Here is a 25,931-nt window from a genome sequence, read left to right on the forward strand (position 1 = left end):
GGTTGCCGGGCGGGCCCGCGCGCAGCGCCGATCCCGGCCCGCGGCGGCGGACGCGGCCTCCCGGCCCCATGGACGGGGACAAGGTGAGCGGCAGCGCCGGAGAGCGCGGCAGGGCCGGGGGACAGCGCCGCAGCCTCGGCTGCTGCCCCCGAGAACCCTCGCGGCTCTGCTGGGGCCGGCCGGGGCGCTTTGTGTGGTCGGCACGGCGGTGAATCCCCCCGCAAGAGGGACTCCTTATCCCGAGGCTGAGGGGAGGCTGTACCGCCCCACATCCCCCTGCAGAAGGGGACAGCTGGTTACGGAAATACCCCTTGTTTCACCTTCTAGATAAAAGCGTGTTTAATAATTGATGCTCCTGTAACCGCTAATTACCGGGCTCTAGTTCTTCGGGAACACACGTAACTTCTGCATTAAGGTGTTAAATTATTGAAGGTTTGTACGAGTGCGGAATAAAGGAAACAAAACCACATGGCGTGCTAGCAGCAATGACTAGGTGACGTTTTCACTGGCTGAAGTAGGCGTGCCAAGGCAGCGAGCTGTGATGGAAAAGTTCAACTTTGATCCGAAATATCTCAGGTGTGTCTGTCGCTGTGGGAGTGCCGGAGAGCCAGAGGCAGGAGCAGCCACACGGAGAGGGGATCCCTCCTTTGGCTGCTTCTGTCGTCCTGCTCTTGCCTATTTGAGAGCTCTCATAGCTTTCTTATTTCTCATACTGGAAATAAGAACGATAAACGTTTACATGCAAAAAATAAAGTACTTTTCTCTGGCTTAAAAATTAAAGACAGAATTTTGTCTTACTGTTCTTCTGTTTCTTTACAATCACGTTTAACTGAGTTCTTAAATTGGCTAAAAACATTATGTTCTGAAAACCTCTTTTCTTTCTAGTTATGAGTGATGAAACAACCCCCTGTCGATCTCTTTCAAAGTTTATCTAAAGCAACAAGGTTTCTTTTTCCACTGACTGCTTTATCTTTAGATTAAAGGACAGATTCTTAACTGGTAAAAATGTTCATAGAACTTTTTGAGTTCAGTAAATGTGTCACATTTCATGTGTGCTGAATGCTCTAGGTGGATGAATTAAGTTAACCCCAGTGTCATTTAAGTAACGAATCTTAATCTAGATTTAAATGAGTATATTAGTACTTCTAAATTAGCAGACAGGTGAGACAATTCAATAAATCCTTTGAAAGTTTGTTTGAAATATTGTTGTGTGGACATTTGCTTACAGAGGGACAAAGGACTCAATCCTTTATAAAATATCTCATTTTCCCTGTCTCTTTATTATACTTCTGCAAAAGCAGAGATTTAAGTGGAAAATCATACACAAAAGCAACAGCTTCTGGTTGTGGTGGGGAGGTGAAAACTGCAGATCCCAGAAAAGTGACAGATGCACATTACTGGGTGCCAGAGAACCACCTGTGAATGTGTGCTGTGTGCTTTTTGCCTCAGCTTTGAAATAAATCTGAAGCAGCCTCATCTGTTGTCTGTTGGTCAGGCTGATTTTATGCTATTACATCATTAACATTCTTTGTTTGCTGATACATACCTAAATATTGTCTAAATCCAAAACATGATTTTAAATAGGTTACTTTCGGAGTATTCTGCTCTCTTCCCATCAATATCCTTCCTTTCAGCTTAACATTCATGCAAGTTCTGTTGAGTTTCTTAGGCTTTGTTAAATCTTGACTTAAGAAAATTATCAGCTTTGTTTTAACTTTCTCATCTGACTTTCTGCAGTAGTAAATATTTGCATTCTTTATGTTTTTGCCTTTTTTAAATATCAGAAGAAAATAAAACTGAAAGGGCACTTTCTGTTTGTAACAAATTCTGTCTTCTTGGGATTTCTCATTGACTTTAGAAGTCACAGTCCACTACAGTCTTCTATAACATCGAAGTTTAAAAAGACAAGTTTTTTTTTCATGTAGAATGATTTAAAAATATATATATACTGTTAAAATCATACTGCCATATAATGCATTTCCAAAAAAGAAAAAAAAAAGGGCCACCATATGTTTATTTTGTCCCACCAGTGCAGCTCATCATTACCATATTTATCAGTGATTATTTTGTTAATCTTCAGTAGCTTTTGCCAAGTCTAAATTTGAGAATAAGGATAGCCTGATTGTGTCACTTTGGATATGGTCATCATCTTCCAATGAACTAGTTAAATATTCAATAGATTAAAATTCCTCCTTTCCCTCAGTGATCTCAAACAATATGAATTTTTATTTAGTTTTTGTAACAGCAGTCAAACAGCCAAGTGAAGGAGCTCTGCAAATGCAGATGGAAGAAATAGAATTTATTTTATTGGGGAGCACTCTAGTGAAACCATGTGTACTTTGATTGGTTTCATTATCTCTTTGCTTTTTATCTTCAGTGCTGCATACTAATATTTCATGTGCAGTCAACTTAGACATGCAGTCTGGGCTTCAGGCTTCTTCCAGGTCCAGGAAGGTGAGATTTACTGTAGATAGGTATTATAGCTAAATCAAATTATTGTTTGCATGATCCTTTCACTGAGACTTGCCATGTGTACCTTGATCCTTTCTTTAGAAATATGATTCATTGTTAAATGATTTACTTCTCTCTGCAAATTGATTACTCAATTACTTTTCTGCATTTTCTGTTCTAGAAAAGAACCAAGGAAGATACTTGGAAAGCAGAAGAACTTAGGAAACATCTAAAGGTGGATTTGTTTTATTTCTGTTAATCTTGCTCTTAAGCTGCCTTACAGCACTAGAATTTATTGGTGGTCTAAACGTAAAGAGTTGACTCTTTGTTCTAAATTAGATAAATGGAAATAATGCATTGTTACAGTAAGCACACAGCAGTCAGTGGGGTCTGATTTTCTGGTCACCCAAATCCAAGTGACAGCTCTGCTTTATATATATTATTTTCACTTTCCTAAAATGTGTATTATCTATTGTATTTATTATCATCATCTATCATGTTTGTTTTGTGTTTTTAAACTGGTTAATTACATTATCCCCTGGTCAAATAGGCATTCAGGCTGCAGTCAGTTACATCATTGATATTTACATGAAATTTGTGTTATATTTTTTAAAAGCTGTTTTCCAGTATGTGTTATTACTATTCAGTTTGTTAGGTTTTTTTCAATAAGCACAGGCATAATGTTAGTATTTACAAAGTAAACCTAGAACTATATCAGCATTTTAATTGTTAAATGGGAAATTAACAATTATTTGGGAAATTAAATACATATTTTAGTAATCCAGCTTTTTTTTTCACATGAATATACTCCTATCAAAATCGATTGCTGAATTATAATGATATTTTTTTTTATTTTATTTCAGGCAGCACTACTAGAGAGTCAAAATGAAGACCAAAAACACAGAGAGAAGAAATTGCAAAGAGAGAGGAGTGTTCATGACATAAACCCTTACAGACATGAATACAGAGGCAGAGAGAAGAGCAAGGAGAGAACAAGAGAGAGAGAGAGGTTTAAATCCAGTGAAAGGGACAGGGATAAAAGGAGAGAAAGGGAGAAAGAACAGCAGAGAGAAGACCAAGAGAGACACAAAGATAAGTTTCAGGAGTCATGGCTGGAGGAGAGACACAGTGTACTAAAATATAGAGACAGGGACACTGATAGAGAACGAGACAAAAAGCACAAGACATATGAGATAATAGATCCCCGAAATTATCTGAAATCATTTGAAGGAAGAGATACAGAGCATCACAGAAGAAGAGAAATCAGGCATCATTTGGGTAAGTAACTATGGCTTGCTGTTGTACTTGGAAATATTTTATATTTATATAGGAATGTTCTGAAACCATACCCCATCCGTGCAGAGAGGATAAAACAGGCAGGTGTGGGTACCTGCTGGCATGTTCTATTTTGATGCTTTTTAAAAAATTCTGATGCTTGTTTCCCTTCCTCTGAGGACAGGATGGATGTCACTGGTTTGGTTGGTCAGTTCCTGGACACTGTCCTGAGTGATCCCTTCACTTGCAGGGTGGTTGCTGAAATCAGTAGCACGTGTCATTACTCTTACCATGACACAAGACTGGAGGGATTCATTAGGAGAGAAGAAGGAGTAACCAGCTTTGGAGAGAGAATTTCAACAGAATTCCTTTTTAGAAAGAGCTTATGTAAGAGAAAACACATTGCTAAAATACTGTTTTCTACTTGCTAGAATTAATTACGTACAGAGTTTGAATATTATAAAATCTGTTCTCTAATTTATACATCTGTTTTCTAGAGGAGGAGAAAGCAAGAACTGAAGAGAGAGAAAGAAGACATAAAGTACAGAAGGTAAAGGAAATTAATGAAGTGTTTCCATAACAGAATAAGATAAAATTGTAGAATAATGAAGAAACTGGATCAGACTGTGTTTCCCAAGAAATCCAAGAGACGCATAGATAGTAAGGTGATGACAAGTATACAAAACAAAAACAAAATATATCTCAGCTACTCAAATTTAAGGACATATTTTATTCTCTTTTTTTAAGTAAACATGAAATAAAATTTTCATGCAAAAAATGCTTGCTTTTGGTACAGCTACATCAAAAGTTTCCATCTACTATTTATGCCCTTATTGCAAGGGTAATTGATGAGTGTACATCCTACTTTAGACCACCTAGTAGACAAGAATTAATTTTTTGTGTGAAGAACATATAATTCAAAGAATTTTCTGTAGCAAAGTATGCAGTATCCTCGAAGAAACACCAGAATCTCATAATTTAAAACTTGTTATCATAGCAAATGAAAAATGGCTGGAAGATCTGTGAGACACAAAGATTAGGTACTCAAAATTCAATCATTTTAATGGTCAAATCTGGATAGATTTGTGAAGATAGAACTGTCTTGGAGAAGTTTTTAAACATTTAATATTCTTTTCCTCTTTGCAGGATAATGATTTAAGAAAGCAAATTGAAAAATTTTTGGCCTACAAAATTGAAGAAGGTGAACGTGTGCACAAGTTACAGAAACTTGTGGATACAGAAACAGAGCTGGATAAAGAGAGAGAAAGAAAATACAGAGAAAAAAAAGAACATTTTTCTGGGACAGAAAAAGAGAGGCTTTCTACAGAGAAAAGTTATAAACATTATGGAAAGGAAGAGGAAGAAAAACATAAATCAAAGAGATCTAAAGAAAAATCTTCCCATGGAGACAGAGAAGGGTCAGAGGCAGAAGCTGATGAGAGAGTAAAAAGTAGAGAAAAGGAAAGAAAGAAATATGATCTAAGGGTACGTTTTGCTAAAACCTCACCTTATCACTTACTTTAATTACTAGTATATTGTCAATAGGGGAATGATAAAAATGCTAGGATTTTAAGTCAACATTGTCTGAAATTTGAGGCTAAAGTGGTAGATGAAAACACTACATCTGCATTTAAGTATGCTAATTCAGAGTTGATTCCTTCCATAAAATTTAAACAAAAAAAAAATTCCTATGTGTTAGAAACATCATTTATTCATAAAATTCTTTCTTGTTATGACTTCTGAAATTTTTGCAAACACTTTGAGGTGGAGATGTCATAAGGCTTGAGGTCCACTGAAGTTTATTGGCTGCCTTTGTAGCAAAAAAGATTTTAATAGATGCTACTTTTGTCTGTGAAAGGAACACATCAATCCAAGTCATAACTAGGCAGGTGAATATAGACCCTTTATATTTGTGGGGTTTGCCTCTATTTCTGAAGCCATGGAATATATTTTATGTCTCTAACACAAAGCATGATGTTATATCCTAGATACTTAATATTATGTTATGTCCTAGAGACTTAATCATTAATTTGTAATTTTTAACTGATGTTTCATAAGTATTGATTCAACAAAACTGAGAGAAGGAATCTCTAGTAATTTGTAACTCTTAAAATCAAATGGATTTTATATAGACATATAGACATACAACAGCTGAGATGGTCTCGGGTAGTTTCTTCTGCTGCCTAAAGAGTGAAGATGTACAATCTTCTGAAATAGAAGTTCAGAAATATATTTTCTAGTGACAATATGAGTAATTTTCAGTGCAGAGGCCCTCCATGAGTGATTCCTGTAACTGACTGACTGCAGCAGAAAACAAAAGTCTAAGAGGGGCTTGCTCAGTGTGTGACTTCCTTGGAAATGTACTCAGGTTGCTGTTAGAGAACACACACACACTGATGCTTCTGTCCCAGAGTTATATTTTGTTTTGTGTTTCTGGATAGAGACAAAGGCCTTTATCTTAAACAACCTATTGAATACATTTCCAAACTTAAGCAAACCTGCATAATACAGAATTTAAGATCCAAGTCCCTCTACTGGGGATTACAAGTGTCTGAGACTGTTCTGTGTCCCTCCATCCAGTTTTGTGAATTGTAGTACATACTGTTAAAGTCTCATTTTTTGGAACAGGCTGGCCACAGCCTTCCAAGGTCAGCCCTTAGGCTCTACCAGTTTTTGAGAGCATCTTACAAGCAATGACTGAAATAAAAAATAGTCTGTAATTGAAACACTTCATTAACAACCTTTTTTGTTGTTTGATGAGAGTACTACTAATACAGGATCATATACATATTCCCTCCCAGCTTTTCTGACTCATGAATATTGTGACTTCTTTCACAGAGCAGTGAATACAAAAAGGAGGAGAGGATTCAAGAAGAAATGAGCCATCAGCTTGTAAGGTAAATTCAGAGATTTAAAATAATTATATACTAGATGGTGTCTACTAAGATTCAGTCACCACCAAAGCAATTAGCATAAATTCTTAATCTCACATATCTGAGGGCAATTTTTTTTCACAGGCCCAATAGTTAGCAATTGCAAAAAAATCTGTGTGTTGCCTCTAAGATGATTCAGATAACAAAAGTATGTATTTGTATTCCTTTGATTATTTTTCTTCATCATGGTAGCAAGAGATGTTTTTTAGTCATATATATTAATCTGGGCACTTAGTTTTGGAGACAGAAATGCTGAATTTTAGCATTTGGAAATTCACTATGTAGTCATGTGGACACATGTAAGGTTCATGATGAACTACATAGGACTCTATTTTGTTGTTTAGTTTAATTCGAGTATCAATATTCAGCTCCTATCCCAGATGATATCTGAAACATTTTTTATCTATCTATCTATATATATATATATATATATATATATATAGCAAGTTTGCTGTTGAATATGAAAGGAAATATTCTAGATACCCTCAGTAGGATCAGTTAAATTAATTTCAGGATTATATTTCTAAGTTTTAGTACTAGCAAATAGAAATCTTGGAGAAGTTTCCTGTATATTCTAGTACTTAGAATTCTTTATTTCTTGAGCCTTGTAAAATTCTTTCTGGAGTCTAATTCTCTGGGTCCATGGTTGGTTGCAATTCTCACTTTTAAACCCTAGTTTATCCTCCTGGCTCAATACAAGTCTGGGTTGTTTGCTTCTGGGGACACAGGCAGTGAAGTCACCACCAGTGACTGAGTATTACTAATGTTAAGCGTGGGACAAACCACTTTGGCTGAAGTGAATTTGTGGAAGTGTGTTCCTATGCAAAACTGAAAAATGAAATATTTCAGAATACACACTCTGAGATGCTACCTGGCAGCAGCACTCAGCTGTGTCAGCAGTGCTGAGTATTCAGGCAATGTTTTGAAGCTGTTGTTGCTGGGGCTGTGGCTGAGTCCTTGTTTGTGCATTGCTGGGAAGGAGAGTTTAGCCATTCCTGGGTGGCAGGGAAGGCAGTATGGTTTGGTGAGATGTCATGAAACCCTGGTTCAGCTTCAGGCACTGTTAATGTTCAATCACTCCAATATGTTATGACACAATCCAACCAAATTTTCATTTTTTTTGTTGCCTTTTCCTATGTTCGTCAATCCCAACAGCAGTAGATACAAATACTCATATAAGAAGTAAAAATACTCTCTTCTTGAAGTCTGATACTCTCTACAAATATAAAATAATCAAATAGATTATTGAGGAGCAAAGCTTGTTGTTGATTTGCTCCTGCTCTCTAACCCTGTTTATATTGTCCCCATAAAAAAGACCCCTGAATGAAAAACAGGTTTGAAATCAGTCTTTGATTTATGGCTTTTGAACACATTGCACCAACCTGATCTTCATCTCTGCTTTGCTGCAGATATTAATACAAGAGATAAATGTGTGGAGTTATGACTTTTTTTTTCCTCACTACTTTTTCTTGCCTTTTGATGCAATTATATGTGTTAAATTAGTTTCTCAATTATTTGCCAGTTAATCACTTGGTTCTTTCATTATCCTTTTGTATAATAGAGATCTATAAAAATACTTGTAGAAATATTCCAGTTAAGTGGACATTTCCAACTGTTCTTTCCTGTTCAGGAAAAAAAACCCCTTTTTTTTTTTTTTAAACTAAAACAAACAAAATCCCCAAAAACCAAAACTGAAACAGAAGTGCTTTCTTATGAGTTAACCAATAAAGTTGTTGTTCTCTTTTTGAATAGAACTGTAAAAGATAAAGGAAAACTCATTGAAACAGAGGACATGGACACAAGACAAGAGGTAAAACTAAGGAAGAGGAAATGATTTTTATATTTTGAAATTATTTATTTTAATATTTTTAAATGGACATGTGCAGACAGAGCCAAATTTTCAGCAAGTCTGAAGCTGTATAGACTTGGGTTTATCTGGAACAGTCTATACAGATACAGTCTAACTCTACCATAAAAATTTTAAAGTTTTGTGGTGTTTTCAACTTATTGATTCAGCTCATCTTTAAGTGCGAATTTCTGTGGTGAGGACCTAAATTTCATTTCTAGTTTGTGGAGAGAAATAGGCAGTTCAGTCCTCTTATGTTTGGTCTCTTTTTCCATTATCTTCTCTGTTTTCATTGGCAATAGGAGGCAACACAGGAGGGAGAAATTCCTACTCAGGACCTGACTCAACAAGGACACTGAAATTCCAGGGATTTACACTCTATGTTTTTGTTGTTGGGGGTTTTTTTTGTATATTTGTTGCTCCAAATGCCACAGCCTTCAAAATATTCCAGCATAATTTCCCAATCCTGTTTTGTATTGACAATATATAGATTTTCTCTATAAATTCTTGAAAGTAGGAACCCAGACAATACTGACAGGTGGAGGTTTTTAGTGTGTAAAAACCATATTTGTACCAGATGCATCTGTGTTATTAATAAAGCTGACAGCTCTGTAGACATTTTCTGAGATGGTCATAGGTAATAAAAAATACAAAGTAGCCTAAAAGCTAATAAACACCTTTGTTAAGTGTGTTACTAAAGGGGTCTGACTAAATGGAATAAGGATTTATTTAAAAATCATATGAATTAAACTATATTAATTAGTTACTGCAATCTTGCAGGCAGAAGAAATCAGAGAAATTTCTCACAACTAAAGTTATTCTGGGGGATTCAGTCTGTTAATAAAACACTGCAAATGTTGAAACCAGGAAAGTTGCTGTAAATAAATGGCATTATTTTAATCAAATTAATAATCTAGAGAAAGGAAATGTGTTTGAAGTTCTTGCAAGGATACCATAAATCTTATTCCATGTAAACAAAGTAGAGGATTCAATGTTAGCAAAATTATTTACATATAGAAATTATCTTGTTCTCCTGTTGCATCCATGTCTCTGCTTTCCTGGTTTCAACATTTGCACTATTTTATTAAGAGTGAGTCCTCCAGTATAACTTAGGTGTAGGGATAATTTTGTCTAGTCCTCAAAAGGGTAGGGCAATCCTATTTGTTGTTAGCACCATCAAAGAAGTTGTAGACAGCACAGCAGTTTTTATATCTTTTCCAATAAAAATACTGTTAGAAAAACACTTGATCTTCCCAAGATAAGGTTGAGTTCTGTTTTTCTTCCTGTACTATTAGTTTAATTCAGCAATTAGCGCTTGATAATATAATTATCTGTAAACTATCCATAAACTTCATGCTATATGTTTGCTTGAAAATGCAGAAATATCTGAGAATAGCAACTATTAATCTATTGTATGGTAAGATTTGTCAGATAAGAGATTTTTTGGGGGGAAGATTATTTAATGGTTTCATTTGTTTTTTGGATTTAGGAAATGAAAGATACACACATCTCTAGTCCAGACACAGGACTTCAGGATTTTTCACTCAATTATGAAGATGACTTTGAAGTAAGTAAAAGTATACAGCTGTCTGTCTGAAGTAATTCTTAAGTATCAAAAAAGAGAGTAACTTTGTTCACAGAAATAAACAGGATGTTACATGGCTTTTAGTTACTTTTTGGTGACAGTGACCTTAATGTGGCTAACAGTAGATAGTGAGTAATTAAAATGTTATGTAGAGACTCTCTGCTATATATTTAGTTAGTTTTCATCAGAGGTTGGGGGCCAAGTTTTGTTTTTTCAGTTGAAGTGTTCACAAAATGTTTTCTCTGCCTTTGTGGATTTCAATTATTTAAATGACTTTCTGTGAAGAATGCTGAATTACTTAAATAATCAGAGCTAATAATTTCAGATAAAAAATATAAAAAAGCCTGTTCATTTATCATAGGAAAAAGGTATTGACACACAGCATTCACTTTACTAATTTGTTTCATTGAATTCCCTATTTTTAGCTCTATTTGGTCTACTTTAAAGTTATTAAGATACAAGAGTGTGTGGGATGTGCTTTCATTTACTGGAATTATCTTTGTTCAGTGAGGGTAGAATTCATCTCCACTCATGTCAGGAGTGATGATTTCCACTGTTGAGCTGGTCACTGCAGTAGCTCTTTACCATTCAGTGAACAGAAATAAGCACATTTAAGACTTGTTCATACATGTTAGATGGTTATTTTAGCATGACATGAATTGTCTTAGTTTGAGAATTTGTTAAAAGATGACCCTTAGGCATAGACAGCAGATGAGGCAGTTTAGTAAATGTGAGCCTGCCATTAAAGGACAGCTTGAAGTAAAACTGTCAAACCAACAACTTCATTCATGCCTACACTTTTATGCCACTGAACACTGTTATTTTATTTCTTTAAAGAACACATAATTCACCTAAACTTACAGTGCCTGCTTTAGGATATTAAATAAAAAGACCATTTTAGGCACTGTAGAACAACGCTGAGATTATCTTCTCTTGATTAAAATTACTGCAGTAATTTTAATAGTTAAAGATAATTATGAATAATTAGAATATTATCTGATCAATCTTTAGAATTGATCAGATTGTTCTGTACTTCAGAATCAAAATATGCTATTTTCTTTCTATCACTTATTTTAGAATGCCTTTCAATCAGAGGATTTATAGATATGTGCACGAGGTTTTTATTTTGACGTTTTATAATTTCTGTAAAAGATCTTGAAAAATGCATCTATAGTTTGTGTTTACCAAGTATTGGAAGTTCTGTTACTTTCAAAGGTCTATGAAGATGATTTTGAAGATGATGAAGACAAAAGCAGTGAAGTAGAAGATGCAGAAGAAAATCTAAGAGAGGTTCAGTTTTCCAGAACATCAGAAATTGAAGAAATTCAAAGAGCAATTACTGAAGAAAATGATAGAATTTTTAATCCATTGCCAAAGAAACTGGAAAATGAAAAAAAGGAGCCAGTCATGGGTATGTGACTAGATACCAGCCTTTTTATATTAAATGTATGAGTAACACATACAATTTACAAGTCAGCTGGCCACTTTTTCTAACAGTCTGCCTAAAGACCAAAATCTGGTCCTCAGGATGAATCATGTAGATTTGTGGTAAGCACTGTAACGTCCACATTACTAAATGATTCACAGGCATTACTAATCATTTAAATTGTGAAATATAAAAAGTACAGACTGACATTTAATACACCTTATTTTGGGTAAGAGGAGCATATGAGAGTCTGGATTTTGAAAACTTGAGGAGTGCTGGAACAGTTTGGGGCTTCTGCTGGCATTAAATTCACCTTTTTCTTTTAAGCAAAGTTGAAGCAACTGTTCTGGAGGGAAGGCAAGAAAAATATCAATACTACTCAAATATATAGCACTTTATCACTTTTAAATGCAAGCTCTTTCTGAAATGTCTGGAATTCAGTTGATCTCACTCTTGTGAGTGCCAGAGCTGCTTATTTAAGTACAGTTGTTGTTCTCCTTTGCAGTCTGCACTGAAGTGAACAACCACATAGAATCATTGTGCAAAAGAATATTAAACAGCTTTTTAGTCTGGTTCAAAGTTATTACAGAAAGGAAGAATAAAATGAAGTTCCTGTAAGTCTTTACAGTATCTCTTTAACGTTTTTTCCAGCCTAGAAGAGTCTCTGTCAATAGATTTCAGTTAATGGTCATTGTAGCAGCAACCAGCATACTGTAATGTGAATTTCTCCTTGCAGAAGATTTATGCAATTATTATTTATCTAGTGAAAAATACAGAATCAATAGAGATTTTTGAATTTCAGAATTTTAACACTTGATGGTTTATTTTTAATTGCACAACGCATTCTTTTTTTGATGAACTTTTGATTTTGTTTGCTTAAAATGGTGGTTGATCAGTCTGGCAATTATTTTTATAAGTTAAAAAGCATTTTACGAGTATTGCCTAAAGAGGCAGTCATCCTTTGAGGAAGTGAAGCACCACTAGTCCTGACTGGAAGTTGGGTCTTAAGGTCAATTAGCTACAACCTAGCCAGGAAAGGGAGTAAGACAGATGTGACATCAGTTGTTGTAGTTGGTCTCTTAACTGTGGCTTTTCAAGGAACTTTTCAGTGTTTTCCTTACTCATCTAAGGATATTAGTTAAGCCTGTGTTGGTGAGGTTCTCCTTTACCTGAGCTCTTATTCAGAGATGTATTATGCACATGGTGAAGTCTGTGTGACTTGAATGCAATCTTTAAAATTGATCACAGAGTGTTTGACTGTACACAGGGGAACAAAGCACCTGCTGATGGCAAGAGAGAGAAAGAGACACTTTCTGCATAAGTCTTCTAAAGTAAAAATTACAATGGTCAGTCATTTTGAATTGATTGATAAAGAACCATTGTATATGCTGGCCCATTACTGATGTTAAACTGAAAATGGTGACAGAGCACTTTGTGGAACATGTGAACCAGGAACTTTCAGTAGCTGCGTTGTAACAAATCTGTGGCTTTTTAGACTTACTGCTTAACATTTTCATGCACTTTTAAGTGTGAACTGTAACACTGTGTTTTACAATATCACAGAAAGGCAAGATTCTTCTGTCAGAAGCTCTTTTTGTGGAATATTCATGGATTTCCAAATGGCAAACCAAAGACAAAGCAGCCGAAGTTTGGCCAGTAAGCAGAAGTAAGTGTATTTTAAATAATCCACAAAAAATGGCAGCTCATTATGTGAGATGCAGTTTTTTTCATTATGTTTAAAGTATGTGAATTTTATAAACTTGAGTCTTATGGAATCAAATACTTTATTAACTAGCAGTAATTAGTTTTTAAGCATATATAATTTACAGGTATTGCTACATGTCATTTTGTAAGAGAAATGTATCTATATATCAGTTCATGTGCATCATTTTATTACAGAACGTGTTGCCAGGATTGTAATGTCTTTGTTTAGTGCTTCAGTCATTTAATTAGATGTTGACTTAAAGTACTAAAGAGCAATCCTTTTCACTACCATCAGATCTCTGCAGAACTGTAACTTATTGAAATAATCAAGAATATATGGTACATACAGTTGCTAAAATAGCACATTCCCTTTCAGGGATAACATCAATTGCTGTAAAAACATGTTATTGCTGATCTAAAATTGATCTAGATTTGAGATACCTAAGACATCTCTGTATTTTAAAGAAACAAATTGATGACTGCTTTTTGAGGAACTTGACAGGAGCTCCAGATTTGTCTGAAGCACTGTATATATCTCCAGTTTTCTGTTACAATGTTTGGATGCATAAGGCAATGTTATTAAATGTTATTGCTAATACCAGACTCCACTGTTTCATGGCTGTACATCAGTGGCTAATTTTCACATAAGGGAGATTTTATTGTCTGAGTTATTTAATTCACATTGCCTAAAGTATATACTCAAATTTTACACAAGTTCATTGTCTAGGCTTCCTCTCTAGACTGTAGAGACAGATTAAGAAACTCACAAAGGCATCTCTGGAGAATTGCCTTCTGGAATGTTTGTCAGCCTCTGCTGATTCAGTACCATGACTGATTATGACTATGTTTATAACCCTGTGTGCATGCTGACAGCATACACAGCCTGAAGATAATGAGCATTTTCATGGGAAGAGGAAGGGGTTGTGGAATTCAGTGTTGTGATAATACATTACTACCAGTAAATAGACTGAAAGCTTCCCATAAATAATTTTTGGCACTTGGGAGTTGTAAATTATAAGTACAAACTCATTAGTTTATTTTTAGGATTTATCTGCATGTATCATTAAGTTTTGAAACTAGTAAGCAAGTTTTATATGTTTGAGTTATATCTCAGCAATCTATACCCATGTTTGTGAAGAGATGATGATACATTATGAAGCACAAGTTAAAGTAAAATGTGGCTAAGAATATGCAATAGATGTCATCAAGTAGCAAAAAGGAGATGTGAAAATTGTCCTTATGCATAAAAAAAAAAATTCACTTTAAAATACTGATGAAATTCTAGCTCTTGTTCCTCTAGTCTTGTCTCTTTTCAAATGACATCTTGCCTCAGCAAGAAGCTGTAACTAGAAAATGCATCTGCAAGAGTATTTAGATATGGAATTGCTATAGATGCATAATTTTATCTGATTTGTATTTATGTATCACTTTTAAGTACATTAAAAACCTGCAAGTGCAGGAGAGAGAAAGGGAGACTGCAAAAATTGTCTAATTATCAAAGACTGTACTACAGCAAGAGCCTAGAATTGACTTGTAAGCAGACATCTTTGTGTAATTCATGCAGTTCACTCTAGAAATGAAATATCTTAACAGCTTTATGGCATTAAAGTAGATTGATAGTTGTGTGAATTGTGACAAGGACTGTCAGTCTTTTCCTACAAATGTGTAACAAAGCTAGGATATCATACAAGATCTTTATAAAGCATGTACACATATGAGTGATGTGAGTTAATGAAATGAGTTTAGGAGAATTAGCCACTGTCCTAACTCTAGAAGAAAGAGATATTCACCTGTTACCTCACAGAACAGCTTTAGAATACTTAGACAAGATGATCTGCTGAGCTTTTGATAGTTTGGCTTTAGTAATAAACCATTTGACATTTGCCATTTGCAGTTAGTACTGCATTTTCAAATATGATCATTATCTCAATGTTACATTAAATGAAAACTCTAAACAACAGTCTATGTATTTCTATTGTTACATTTTTATCTGCTAATTAATTTTGGTACAACTTCAATTCCCATAGATTAAAGTATTGTTAGATATAAAATCAGGTTGTCATTCTTTAGGATTGCCAAATATTTGTTCTTAACCATTTTTGTGTTTCTCTCTTGTAATTCATCCTGAAGAAAACGGACTTCAGAACTTCTCCCACTAATTGACCTGGATTTCTCAGTTAGTTTTTCACTACTGGATTTGCCCCCTGTCAATGAGTACGACATGTATATCAGGAATTTTGGTAAAATGAACACTAAGCAGGTGTGTAACAAATGCCTAGTAATGTTTCAGTCCTCAAAGGGCTGATTTTCCTTCTGGAAAAGAATTTTCCTTAAAAAATAAAGTTGCTAAAGCTACCAGCACATAAGATAATAAATTAATCATATTGATCTCTCAGCCTTAATTACTATAAAGCAATGATTTCAAAACTTTTGGCCCGACAGGCAATTTCCTTTCTGTATTAGAAGACAACTCTCTCATTTTCCTTCCCCATTTTCTAAAGGGCTTTTTCCCTGTCTGTGGCTCAGTATCCCCAGATATGCTTGGTTTGGTGTTTACATGCCTAGGAAGACATTCTGTATTTTTGCAATATTATTTATTTAGCACTCTGGTGTGAAATGTGGTAAAATGTGCATGCATGAAATAGTGACAGTGTGTCAGTGTGCTCAGATCTGAATTCACAAACAGGAGAGGCTGAGCTTTAAATTTCAGTTTTAATATTACTAAGTTCTACACAGTTTTGTGCTGTCAGTCTTAGCTGTGTCACCCCATATATTGACAATTTAATCTTTCTACTTCAGGCATATGTTCAGTGTAATGAGGACAATCTTGACAGAGACATTCAGACTGAGGAAGTTGAGACATTGGAGAAATGGACACAGCATCCAGGAGAAAGTGCTCTTGTATCTGGAGGTGAAGAACATTTTAATCTTACTCATAGATAAGTGCATGCCATATAAACTTTCTCTTTGGGATCCATTACTTGTGAGAATCTGTACAGTGGCAGGCTGCATTGATAGCAAGCTGATATAGGCACTCTGAATCCTCATGTGGAAAGCATGAAAAATAAATGGCAGAAATAATTTTTCCTTCTGGTTTGATGTTTTTATTGGCAGCAGAAATGAGTCTCCAACAGATCTTGTCCTTCAACGCTGTTATTTCTGAAGTTGATTCCTGCCACTCTCCTCTTGCTCAAAAATTAAGTTGTCCTTACACTTTTCTTAACTGATTCTCTTTTGAAGCCTCAGGTTTGGGTTTTTGTTTTTCTGTTTTTCATAGGTCCCATAAACACCCAGAATACATCAGTGAATGGAGCTCCAACACCTAAAATTGATTCACAAAGATTAGCAAATTTTCTCCGGTCTGCATGCCAGGTACACTTACATCCTTAATATCCCTTTGAGCTGGTTGCATAAGTATACAGTGTAATAAACCACTTACAGTTCTTGTTCTGACTAATTTAAATGAATTACTTAAATAATAGTTGTTATCAAAGAGAAAAATCTCTCTGCAAAGGAATGGAATCAGAGCTCTGCAACTTTTATGTCTGTAAAGCTGTATTTGCAAAGTTACAAAATTAACAAGACAGTTGATAAAAGTTTTATGAAATTATTCCATGTAACTTTAGAAAGCTACAAATAGCAAAGCTGGAAGATAAGATGACCCTTTTATTTCTATAAATGTAATTATGTTTGAAAGGTGATTGCTGTTTTGCTAGAGGAAGATCAAGTTGCAACACAACCCAGGAAACTAAGATCTCGACAAACCAGTCTGTCTATTAGTGATAGCTGTTTCCAGTTAAATACTAACCAGCCATTCCTCCATGGTAAGGGAACTTTATTCTATACCTTTTAGTGTACAGAGTGATCTCTTCTTTCTTATGCAAAGTGCCATGTTCTTTGTCATTACTGTGCAAACAGCACATATCAGGATATACAGATGATGTAAACCTCACTTTCTTTTTTATTGCACTAATCAGATTGGTTTCACATAGGGAACATCAGAGCATCTTACAAGAAATATATTCCATCTCTTCCTACCAGAAATAAAGCCAGCAATTAACATGATGGGTGTAATTTTGTAATTTCTTATTCCCGTTGTTGAAGGACCATCCCAAGGGATGTAATTTTGTTTGGGCTCTTTATGCTGACAGTTACAAATAAAGGCAGATTATTCAACAGGGATACTGTGGCCTGATATATTTGTTAAGCAATTATATCTTCTCCATATAAACAATAGCTGTTGAGATGAAAAGTGAAAAATAGAGCATCTGTAATTATGTTAGGAAGGCCCATTGTAACACAGAACCCTATATCATCTAACAGGAACATGTTAGATGGAGATAAAACCAAAGAAGCCTGACCTGTGCTGTTTCCTGTTTGAGACTCAGATTAATTTTCAGTATAAATACTGGCATCAGATCAGATTGGCTTGCTTATGCCCAGAATAATTATTCTATTAATTTCTTGACTCTTCCTTTTTGCTTCCTACTTCTAGTATTTTGAATTCCTTCTCTAGTCCCTACTTTTTTATTGTATAGTTGCAAAAGCAACACAATGTTAATAGAAATATTCTTCATAATTGCATCTTAGTTTGTTTGTTGCTATAGTAGCTGAATATGCTTTTGCATCTGCAGTGAATATGCTTTTTCATTTATTGCTTTTCTTTCTTGGCTTTTTTCTTTAACGGTTTAGGCCGAAAAATCTCCTGCTTATATGTCTCCCAAGTTCAGAGGCAGACACTGCTCTCTGCTCATGGATTACCTGAAAAGGCAGGTGTGGGTTTGCTGAGCAGAAAGAGCCTTATATGTGTTTGGAACATCTGGCAGCCCTCCAGTCCTCAGAAAGTTTTAATATGTGATTCAGAGGTATGTTTTAATAACATTGTATATCTGTCTATCAATTACAAGACTTTATTTAAAGATTTTGTTTTTACATGGGGTCTTTTTTTGTGTTGCTTCAAAATATGCCATCTTCTATCTTCTGAGAAGCACATTTGAGCCTAGTGAACAAAGACTGTTCTTGTTCTATTCTGTGCTTCAGAACCAGATTGTAGTGATGGTCATGGTGTTTTGTTGGTTGTTTGGATTGTTTAATTTTGACTCTATTTCATGGCTGAAGAATGAATGGAAGTAAAACATCTGGTTCAGATGTAGTTATGACTTCTCTCTACTCATCATCCCCATACAGCTGAGTCACCTCTTTCAGCTTTGTGACAGTAGATGCAGATTACACAATGACTATTTTGAAAAGGGAAGACCTGCTGAAGGTCATATCCTACTTCCCTTTTAAGATGCATTTCCCTTCTGCCATAAACCCATGTGAATTATATTTTCTGGGTTCCCATGCTCACAAACCTATTTCAGGCTCATCAAACCATTGATCTTTATCATAATATCAACCCTGCATGTTTTTACTGTTTTACAGGTGATGTGTTGCTGCTTTAGTCCCAGTAAAGCAACATTAGTTTTTGCTGGAACAGCAGATGGTTCATTGTTGGTGTGGGATCTTCGGGAAGACTCAAGAATGCACCCTTGTATGATGATCTCAGAAACTGAGTGGACATTTAGAGTTCCCACATTTTCCACAGGTGAGCATCTGTGCATCCTGGTCAGGCACTTTGTGCACAGTGAAATTGTCTTGACCTAAGTCTTGATGTTTCTGTAACATTCATGCAAGATATCCTAGAGTGAGGAATAGCATACAGCAATAGTTTTGCAAATAGTTTTATTGGGAGTGTAGTTTTAGGTTAGCTATTAGGAAGACATTTTTTCCTGTGGGAGGGGTGAGGCACTGGCACAGGTTACCCACAGGGGTTGTGGATGCCCCATCCCTGGAATTGTTCTAGGCCAGGCTGGATGGGTCTCTGAACAACCTGGTCCAGGACAAGGTGTCCCTGCCCATGGCTGGTGCCTGGAATGAGATGATCTTTAATATCCCTTTCAGTCCAAACCATGCTGTGATTTTCTGATTTAACTTTGGCTGTAGTACTATCAGTTTTCTAAAACACCCCACTACACACATTTACAAAATTCTCTTTTCTTCACAAGTGTTTCTAATTGGACAGCCATGTAAAAGTAAACAGTAGTTGGTTATAGATAGACTTTTAATTTTTTTTAGTAGGTCAAAGATGCTTGCTCTTCTGTTGCAAGCTGGTGGTCAAATGGATGTGTACAGTTTCATGTAGTTGCTTATGTAAGCAGGCAGGTTTAATGCTGGGTACTTAGGAAGCTTTAATGCCTTCAGTCTTAAATGAGATTAAGTTCAGTGCACAGGGCAAGTCCAGAAATCATGAGTATCTGACAAAGAACACACATTGAAATTACTCTAAACACACATTAGCCTTAAAATGTTATTAAAGGGCATATACATATTCTCTTGTGGTGAATACTGTTTCAGGATTTTTCAGGATACTTTCTACTAAGAGTAATTTTTATTCAATTTTATCTTCTTTTATAGTAAACAGTGATTTATTTCTACCCCTATTGTTTATGGAGCTTGAAATAATTCTTTCCATGCTAACTCTGAAATGGTAGATTTTAATGAAATGTCTGGTACAGTGGAATAAATGATGCATCAGTCATTTGGAAAATGAGAAGTGAATAGAAATATTGTAACACTGATTTATCTAGTAGTATTGTGTTAATTTAGCAGTTTGCAGTATTGTAATTGAGACTTGTGCAAAGTTCATTATTTGCCATTCTTTCTTTGTAATCATCATTCTCCCATAAGCTGAAAAGCGATTAAGTGATTAAGATGTTGTTTGGGGTTTTTTTTGTTTTTTTTTTTTCGTTTGTGGTTTTTTTTTTTTTTGTTTGTTTGGTTTTTTTTGGTTTTTTTTGTGGAAAGTACTATGTTTAACTGTCATAATTCTCATTTACAGATGGCATTCTAAACTCAGTAAACCACACTTCTCCCATACTGGCAGTGGAACCTGTCTCAACTTCTGTCAGCAGTGACCACAGTTATGGGCTCTCAAGCCTCTCTTATCAGGAGGGTATGTAAACTGCTCTTCTAAGCATCTGAGTCTTTCTTTAGGTACCTAGTGAAACAAATAGTCAAAATCCAGTTTATAATCCCAGCCTGTCTCTTAAGTTGTCTGTAGTATCAATTGCAGTTTGTTTTCTGCTCTCATTTTTATGTAATGTTCATTCAGTGCAGCTTCACATCAGATGTGGCTGTGTGCTTGTTATAAATTCTGCTTTCTAGACAGAAGAAAGCAGAATTTCCATGATAAAACCAGTTATCACTCAAAAGCTGTGTTTGGAAGAGTCTTAGTGCTTCTCTAATGTCCAAAAAAATCCCTGTCTGAGTCAGTGGAGCAACTTGCTTATAGCTGAAAGCACTTCAAATGTGTGGCTGTAATTGGTGGCTTTTCCTGCGCCTTTTGCCTGTTCTTTTTATGACCAACCTTTGCAAAGAAACTCCAATCCTCACATCCTCAAATTCTCAGACAGTGTGCTAGGGAAGACATTATCACTTCCATTGCAGATTTGTACTTTGAAATCCATAGTGGTTTGAAGAAATGTGCTGCCTATTGCAGGTTTTACAAGATTCCATCTGTTTCACTTTATATTCCCTTCCAAAGTCCACACAGAATCCAGACATTTTAAAAAAGATGCAGACTGAGATCATTTGCCTTTCTGGTAGGACAAGCTGCACATACTGGAATAGACAGAGGTATAGAACAGACTGTTTGAGTTGGAAGGGACCTACAAGGATCATCCAGTCCAACTGCTTGATCAGTTTGGGGCTGACCAAGTTAAAATGTGTTAAGGGCATTGTGCAAATGCCTCCTCAACACTGACAGGCCTGGGGCACTGACCACCTCTCTAGGAAACCTGCTCCAATATTTGACCACCCTGTCAGTAAAGAAAGTTTCATGCCTTTTTTCCCCTTTGGTAGAATTAGGCACTTTCCCTTTTTATGCAAATGAGAGGATTGTAGAAGTTTCAGAGGAGGTATTAATGTAGGAAATGTTTCAAATCCTTTGCTGTTGTTCAGGAGGGAGGTCAGTGTATGAATATAAATTGTTGCCATTCCTTCCATAGAAATGTCAAGCCCTCCATTTCAGATAGCTTCAATGGATGAAAATGGAATCCTCAATATGTGGGTGAGTATGCATGAAAAGAGAGAGTATAATGTATAATAAAATACTTCAAATACAATAACCCAAATTCAGAATTTCTTAGGAGAATTGCTTTCCTGAAAAGTACAGCAACACTAACCATTCTGTTGGAATTCTCCTTAAAAGTTTTGATCTGACCCCTAATGTTATCTTTTGGCAAAAGTATTAACAGGTACATGAATTCATGAAAAAAGGCAATAAATTGCATTGCTTAATAAAAATATGTTCAAATATTTCCAGTACTCCTTTATTGTCCTCAGTCATCTTTCACCCACCTACTTTAATTTTAAAATCACAGTGGTGTCAGAGATGATACTGAATATAGGGGAGAAATTAAATTCTTAATTTATATAAAACAAGTGTTAAAGACATAAAAAGTGAAAATCAGAGAATAAGATTTCCTTGCTTAAATATGATGGTTAGGAAAGCACTAGGTCTGCTGCTTTTAATTACTGACTTGACAACTCTTCTATCACATGCTTTAAGTGGTTTTTACCTCATGCAGCTTTGGTTCAGCTGCTGAACCTGTGAATAATAAGGAATAAAAGTATTTCACCTCTGTGTCAGTAATCAAGTTCCTTAAAGCCTTAACTTACCTTTAGTAACTTTAGTAGCAACAGATTCAGGCCAAATGCTCTACCCTTTTTATTTCATGTGTAGTTAATTTTATTCATGTATAGGAAAGAACAGGAAATGTGTTACAATTCCTTGTTTAAAGTGGGGTTTTTGTAACTGACCAAACCAACAAGATGCCAACTAGCAATTAAGTGCAGAATGTCGCTTTCCATATTGTGCTTTCCATCAGGAACATCAAGCAGGCATGTGAAGATATTTTTAGAATTGCAGACATTGACAGGGAGTAGAGAATCTACCTGTAATCATTGTAATGTTAGACCTGCCTCTCCAAACAGCCCTTTAGAGTTATTACTTACTATTAAAACTTTAAATTCTGGTAAATATTGATTGTTTATTAATGTTAAATATTGATTTTCAGGTGGTTGTTGAATTGCAGAAAGCAGATCTAGCTGGTTCACAAACTGACTTAGGTGAGTACTGTACTACTGTTAGAGGTAGAATAAAATGCTCCAATTTTGAGACTATGAAGTTAAAAGAGAGAGGAAGAGTCAGTGATGCCAGGAAGTAGTTTAGAAGAAGGCAAAATTACTGAGGAAAAGATTTATTCTGAATAATTCATAGCTGATGTTTGGGGTTATTGGTTAGGTAGAATAATTTTCACTGCTATCTAAATCTCATCTGCTAATTCTGTATTGGTAATTGGCACTAGACAGACACATTTTTACAATGTCAGAATAGTTTTCTGTGTTGTCAACAGTAGGGGTTTTTTTCCCCAATAATATGCAATTCTATGGCTTTGGTCCTCCTCTTTGTACTTTAGTTTTAGCCAAACCTGTTAAAGTCCTTTTGTTGTTGCCTGTGTCTCCATTTTGAGAATTGTCCTGAAACCTTTTTTTTAGGTAAGCTTAATTTAGCATGAGAAGTTTTCTGTGGAAACACTGAAAAACCAAGTCCATTCAGCCCTTTTTGAGTTATGTAAATGGAGAAAATTACATTCTTTGTTCTTTAAAGAAATTTACGCTTACATGCTTACCTAACTGGAAAAGGCTGTGACTAAAATCCTTTTACATTTGAAAATACATAAATAAACAATGAACAAACTAGAATTTTGGATCAGTTTCTATAAGCTCATGTGCAATTCAGGCTATATTAAGCTGCTAAAGCTGGGTATTATGTCTGTGGAGAGGTACATTTTAAAGCTGTGGTCAGGTGTTGACACATTTTTACTGCAAAGTCAGTAAAACTTTTTCTTCTTCAAAAATTTTTTTTCTTTGAGGGATTTGCATTATTTAGGTTGTTCTCTGCTAACAAGTAACATAGACCAACTTTGTGGATGCATTATTGCACTATCTCATCACTGTAATTCATCGTCAAAGATCCAAGTAACATAAATGTACATCTTAACCATTTCTAGAATTGAGTCTTACAGAGTGCAGAAAAAGAAAAGTATAACTATGTTTCTATTTCTGTCAAAGATTGTAACTCTTCAGATTTGAATTCTGAAGCAAATAGTTCTGAATGATGTAAGATTCTTACATGTCAAAGGTTGTATTTGCAGTAACCTAATTATGAAATATCCTTTTACTTATTACCTTATGATTTAATTTATTGCTTGCACTTTTTTAATGCAAAGGGCTTAAATCAGTTCAAATAATATTTTTTTATAATTTTAGGTTTAGTTCCTGGAGGAAAGGTGAAGTTAGTACATAGCTCAACTATGGAATTGAGTAACAGGTAGGAAACCTGGGGCATTACAATTTTACATATGTTATCTCACAAAGCTAATTTTTCCTATACTTTACTAATTTGCTGTTGCATAAGATATATTTAACATTATTTTCTGTTTGTGTTTTTTTTTAATACAAATTTCTTCCTAGATCTAATCATAGACATTTTAGATAAAGAATTTCTGTATGTACTTGCACAGCTTTAGGAGACAATTCCCTGTGTTAATGTCCTCTTTTGCTTTTGCCATTTTCCTCAGCCTTTTCCCAAAGGATATTAGCCAGAGAATGCCACAGACACTGACTATTAAATTTCTGTCTTCTAATCCCAATCACTTCATTGTTGGAACAAACATTGTGAGTACCATCCTGGAATTCATCTCATTGTTAGTTTTTTGGTTTGGAAGCTGTCTTATTTAGTTGGAATTTTACCAGTAGACTGTGTAAAATTTATAATTTGAGCCCATATTACTAAAATTTGTTAGCTATTAAGGATCTTTTAAAGTATCAGCTCATGAATTATTTAACTCTTTCCTGTAATACCAATAATGCAATTTTTTGTTGTTGTTGTTTTGTTTAATTAATTTTCTTTATATTGTTCACAGGGTCTGGTAGGCCATGGTACAAGACATGATTTAAAAGTTGTTCCAAAGCTATTCAGGCCCCAGGAGAGCAGACTGAGATCAATAAGCATCACTGCAATTGATTTCTTCCCTTTTGGAAAGCCACTGTTTTTGGTATGAAAACATTTAATAGAAGTTTCATTTTTTAATTACTTGCTGAGGGAGTATTTCTAATTTGATGTATTTAACTAATGTGTTAGTAGATTTACCTCACTAATTCAAATCTGCCATGAAGGGTGACAAAAAAAAAATCATAGAATAAGAGGATAATTTAGGTTGGAAAAGACCCCCAAGATCATCAAATCCAACCTTTAACCTATCACTGCCAAGTCCACCAATGAGCCATGTACCTAAACACCACTTTTGATATCTTGCTCAGTTTGTTTTGTTCCAGAAGGTATTTTCTTTTAATCTATGGCATAGGTTGGCTGTTCAGATGGAAGCATTAGACTACACCAGATGACATCAGAGCATCCCCTCATGCAGTGGAATGGCAGCACAAAGGGCCAGCCAATTATTGCCCTGCAGTGGGCTTTGACAAGACCTGCTGTGTTCTTTGCCCTGGATGCATCATCCAATATTTACATTTGGGATCTTCTGGAAAGTGATTTGTTGCCTGTGGCCAAGCAGACTCTGCCATCAGAGAGGTGCTCTCTTTTTAACAAAATATTAATATTGTGTGGGTTTTTTCCCTTGATTTTAAATGGTCATTAGAATTTGCTTTTCTAATTCTATTTTGTGAACTGCTGATGGTGTGGAAACAAACAGTGAGCTAAATTTTGACTGTCTTCCCTAGGCTGAAGTTAGTCTTGCTGAATATCCCTCTAAATAAAAGTTTTCCTTGTATCCTTGTTAACTGTAGCAACACATTGCTAGTTTTTGGAGCAATTCCTACAATTTAAAATTTTTTTAAATTTAAAATTATTTAAATTTTAAATTTATTACATTGTACTGTAAAATGCAATCTAACATTCATTTTTGCAAGCTTGAAATAATTTACAACCATGATTAGAAATTGATGATAAAATGCATGGGGGAAGAATTGCATGTTATATTTACATTAAATGGTTGCAACTGGTGAAAAGCTAAAGAACATGATGGGGTTTGAGCAGAAAATAAGAATCATTTAGTTGACTGTAAGTAATCTGATACAAGCATATTTGAAATCACCAATTTCTATTTATTTTGCCTCAATTAAACAACATTCACTTGTTCTTTTGATTTCAGGGTTGTAACTATGACTCTTCTGGGAGAGCCAGAAAAAGCAAATGGATTGTTAGGCATTGTGCTGGCCAAGGAATCTGGACAGATAGACATTCAGTATGTAAAGAAGAAATGGGCATTGCCTCAGCCTGAGGAATCTGACAAACTGTATTCTATTTTATTGCAGTCTTTTTAGAAACAGGGTTGTACAATTTATTGCAAAATGTGTAGTTTATTTTTTACTTCATTTAAAAAATTTTAATGTAATTTGTATTTAACTATTTGTGTATATTTTAAAGACTATCAATACAATATTTCAACTGAAACAATATATTTTATCATAAAAATGACAGAATCAAATTTACCATTATTGCACTAAAAATATGATGGCTGTGTTTCATTATTGAAAGTACTCTAGATGTACATATATTTTTAAAAAATAGCAAAAATACATTCCTAT

General features: G+C 35.1%; 1 protein-coding gene across 1 annotated transcript; it reads left to right on the top strand.

Annotated features, from left to right (window-relative positions):
- Positions 1–25,931, top strand: DYNC2I1 (dynein 2 intermediate chain 1). Its single transcript, XM_054273543.1, has 24 exons — positions 1–83; positions 2,633–2,686; positions 3,315–3,729; positions 4,224–4,276; positions 4,873–5,211; positions 6,565–6,623; positions 8,412–8,469; positions 9,995–10,072; positions 11,306–11,501; positions 13,080–13,182; positions 15,351–15,480; positions 16,020–16,131; positions 16,498–16,592; positions 16,918–17,044; positions 17,913–18,085; positions 18,645–18,807; positions 20,101–20,214; positions 21,269–21,330; positions 22,340–22,391; positions 23,595–23,655; positions 23,906–24,002; positions 24,251–24,382; positions 24,692–24,915; positions 25,496–25,931. Exons 1-24 carry the CDS (start codon positions 69–71, stop codon positions 25,665–25,667), a joined length of 3,084 nt encoding a protein of 1,027 aa, XP_054129518.1. The 5' UTR covers positions 1–68; the 3' UTR covers positions 25,668–25,931.

Source organism: Melozone crissalis, unplaced genomic scaffold, assembly GCF_028551555.1.
Source record: "Melozone crissalis strain CALT ecotype California unplaced genomic scaffold, PUWL_Pcris_2 ptg000016l_1, whole genome shotgun sequence".
Lineage (NCBI taxonomy): Eukaryota > Metazoa > Chordata > Aves > Passeriformes > Passerellidae > Melozone > Melozone crissalis.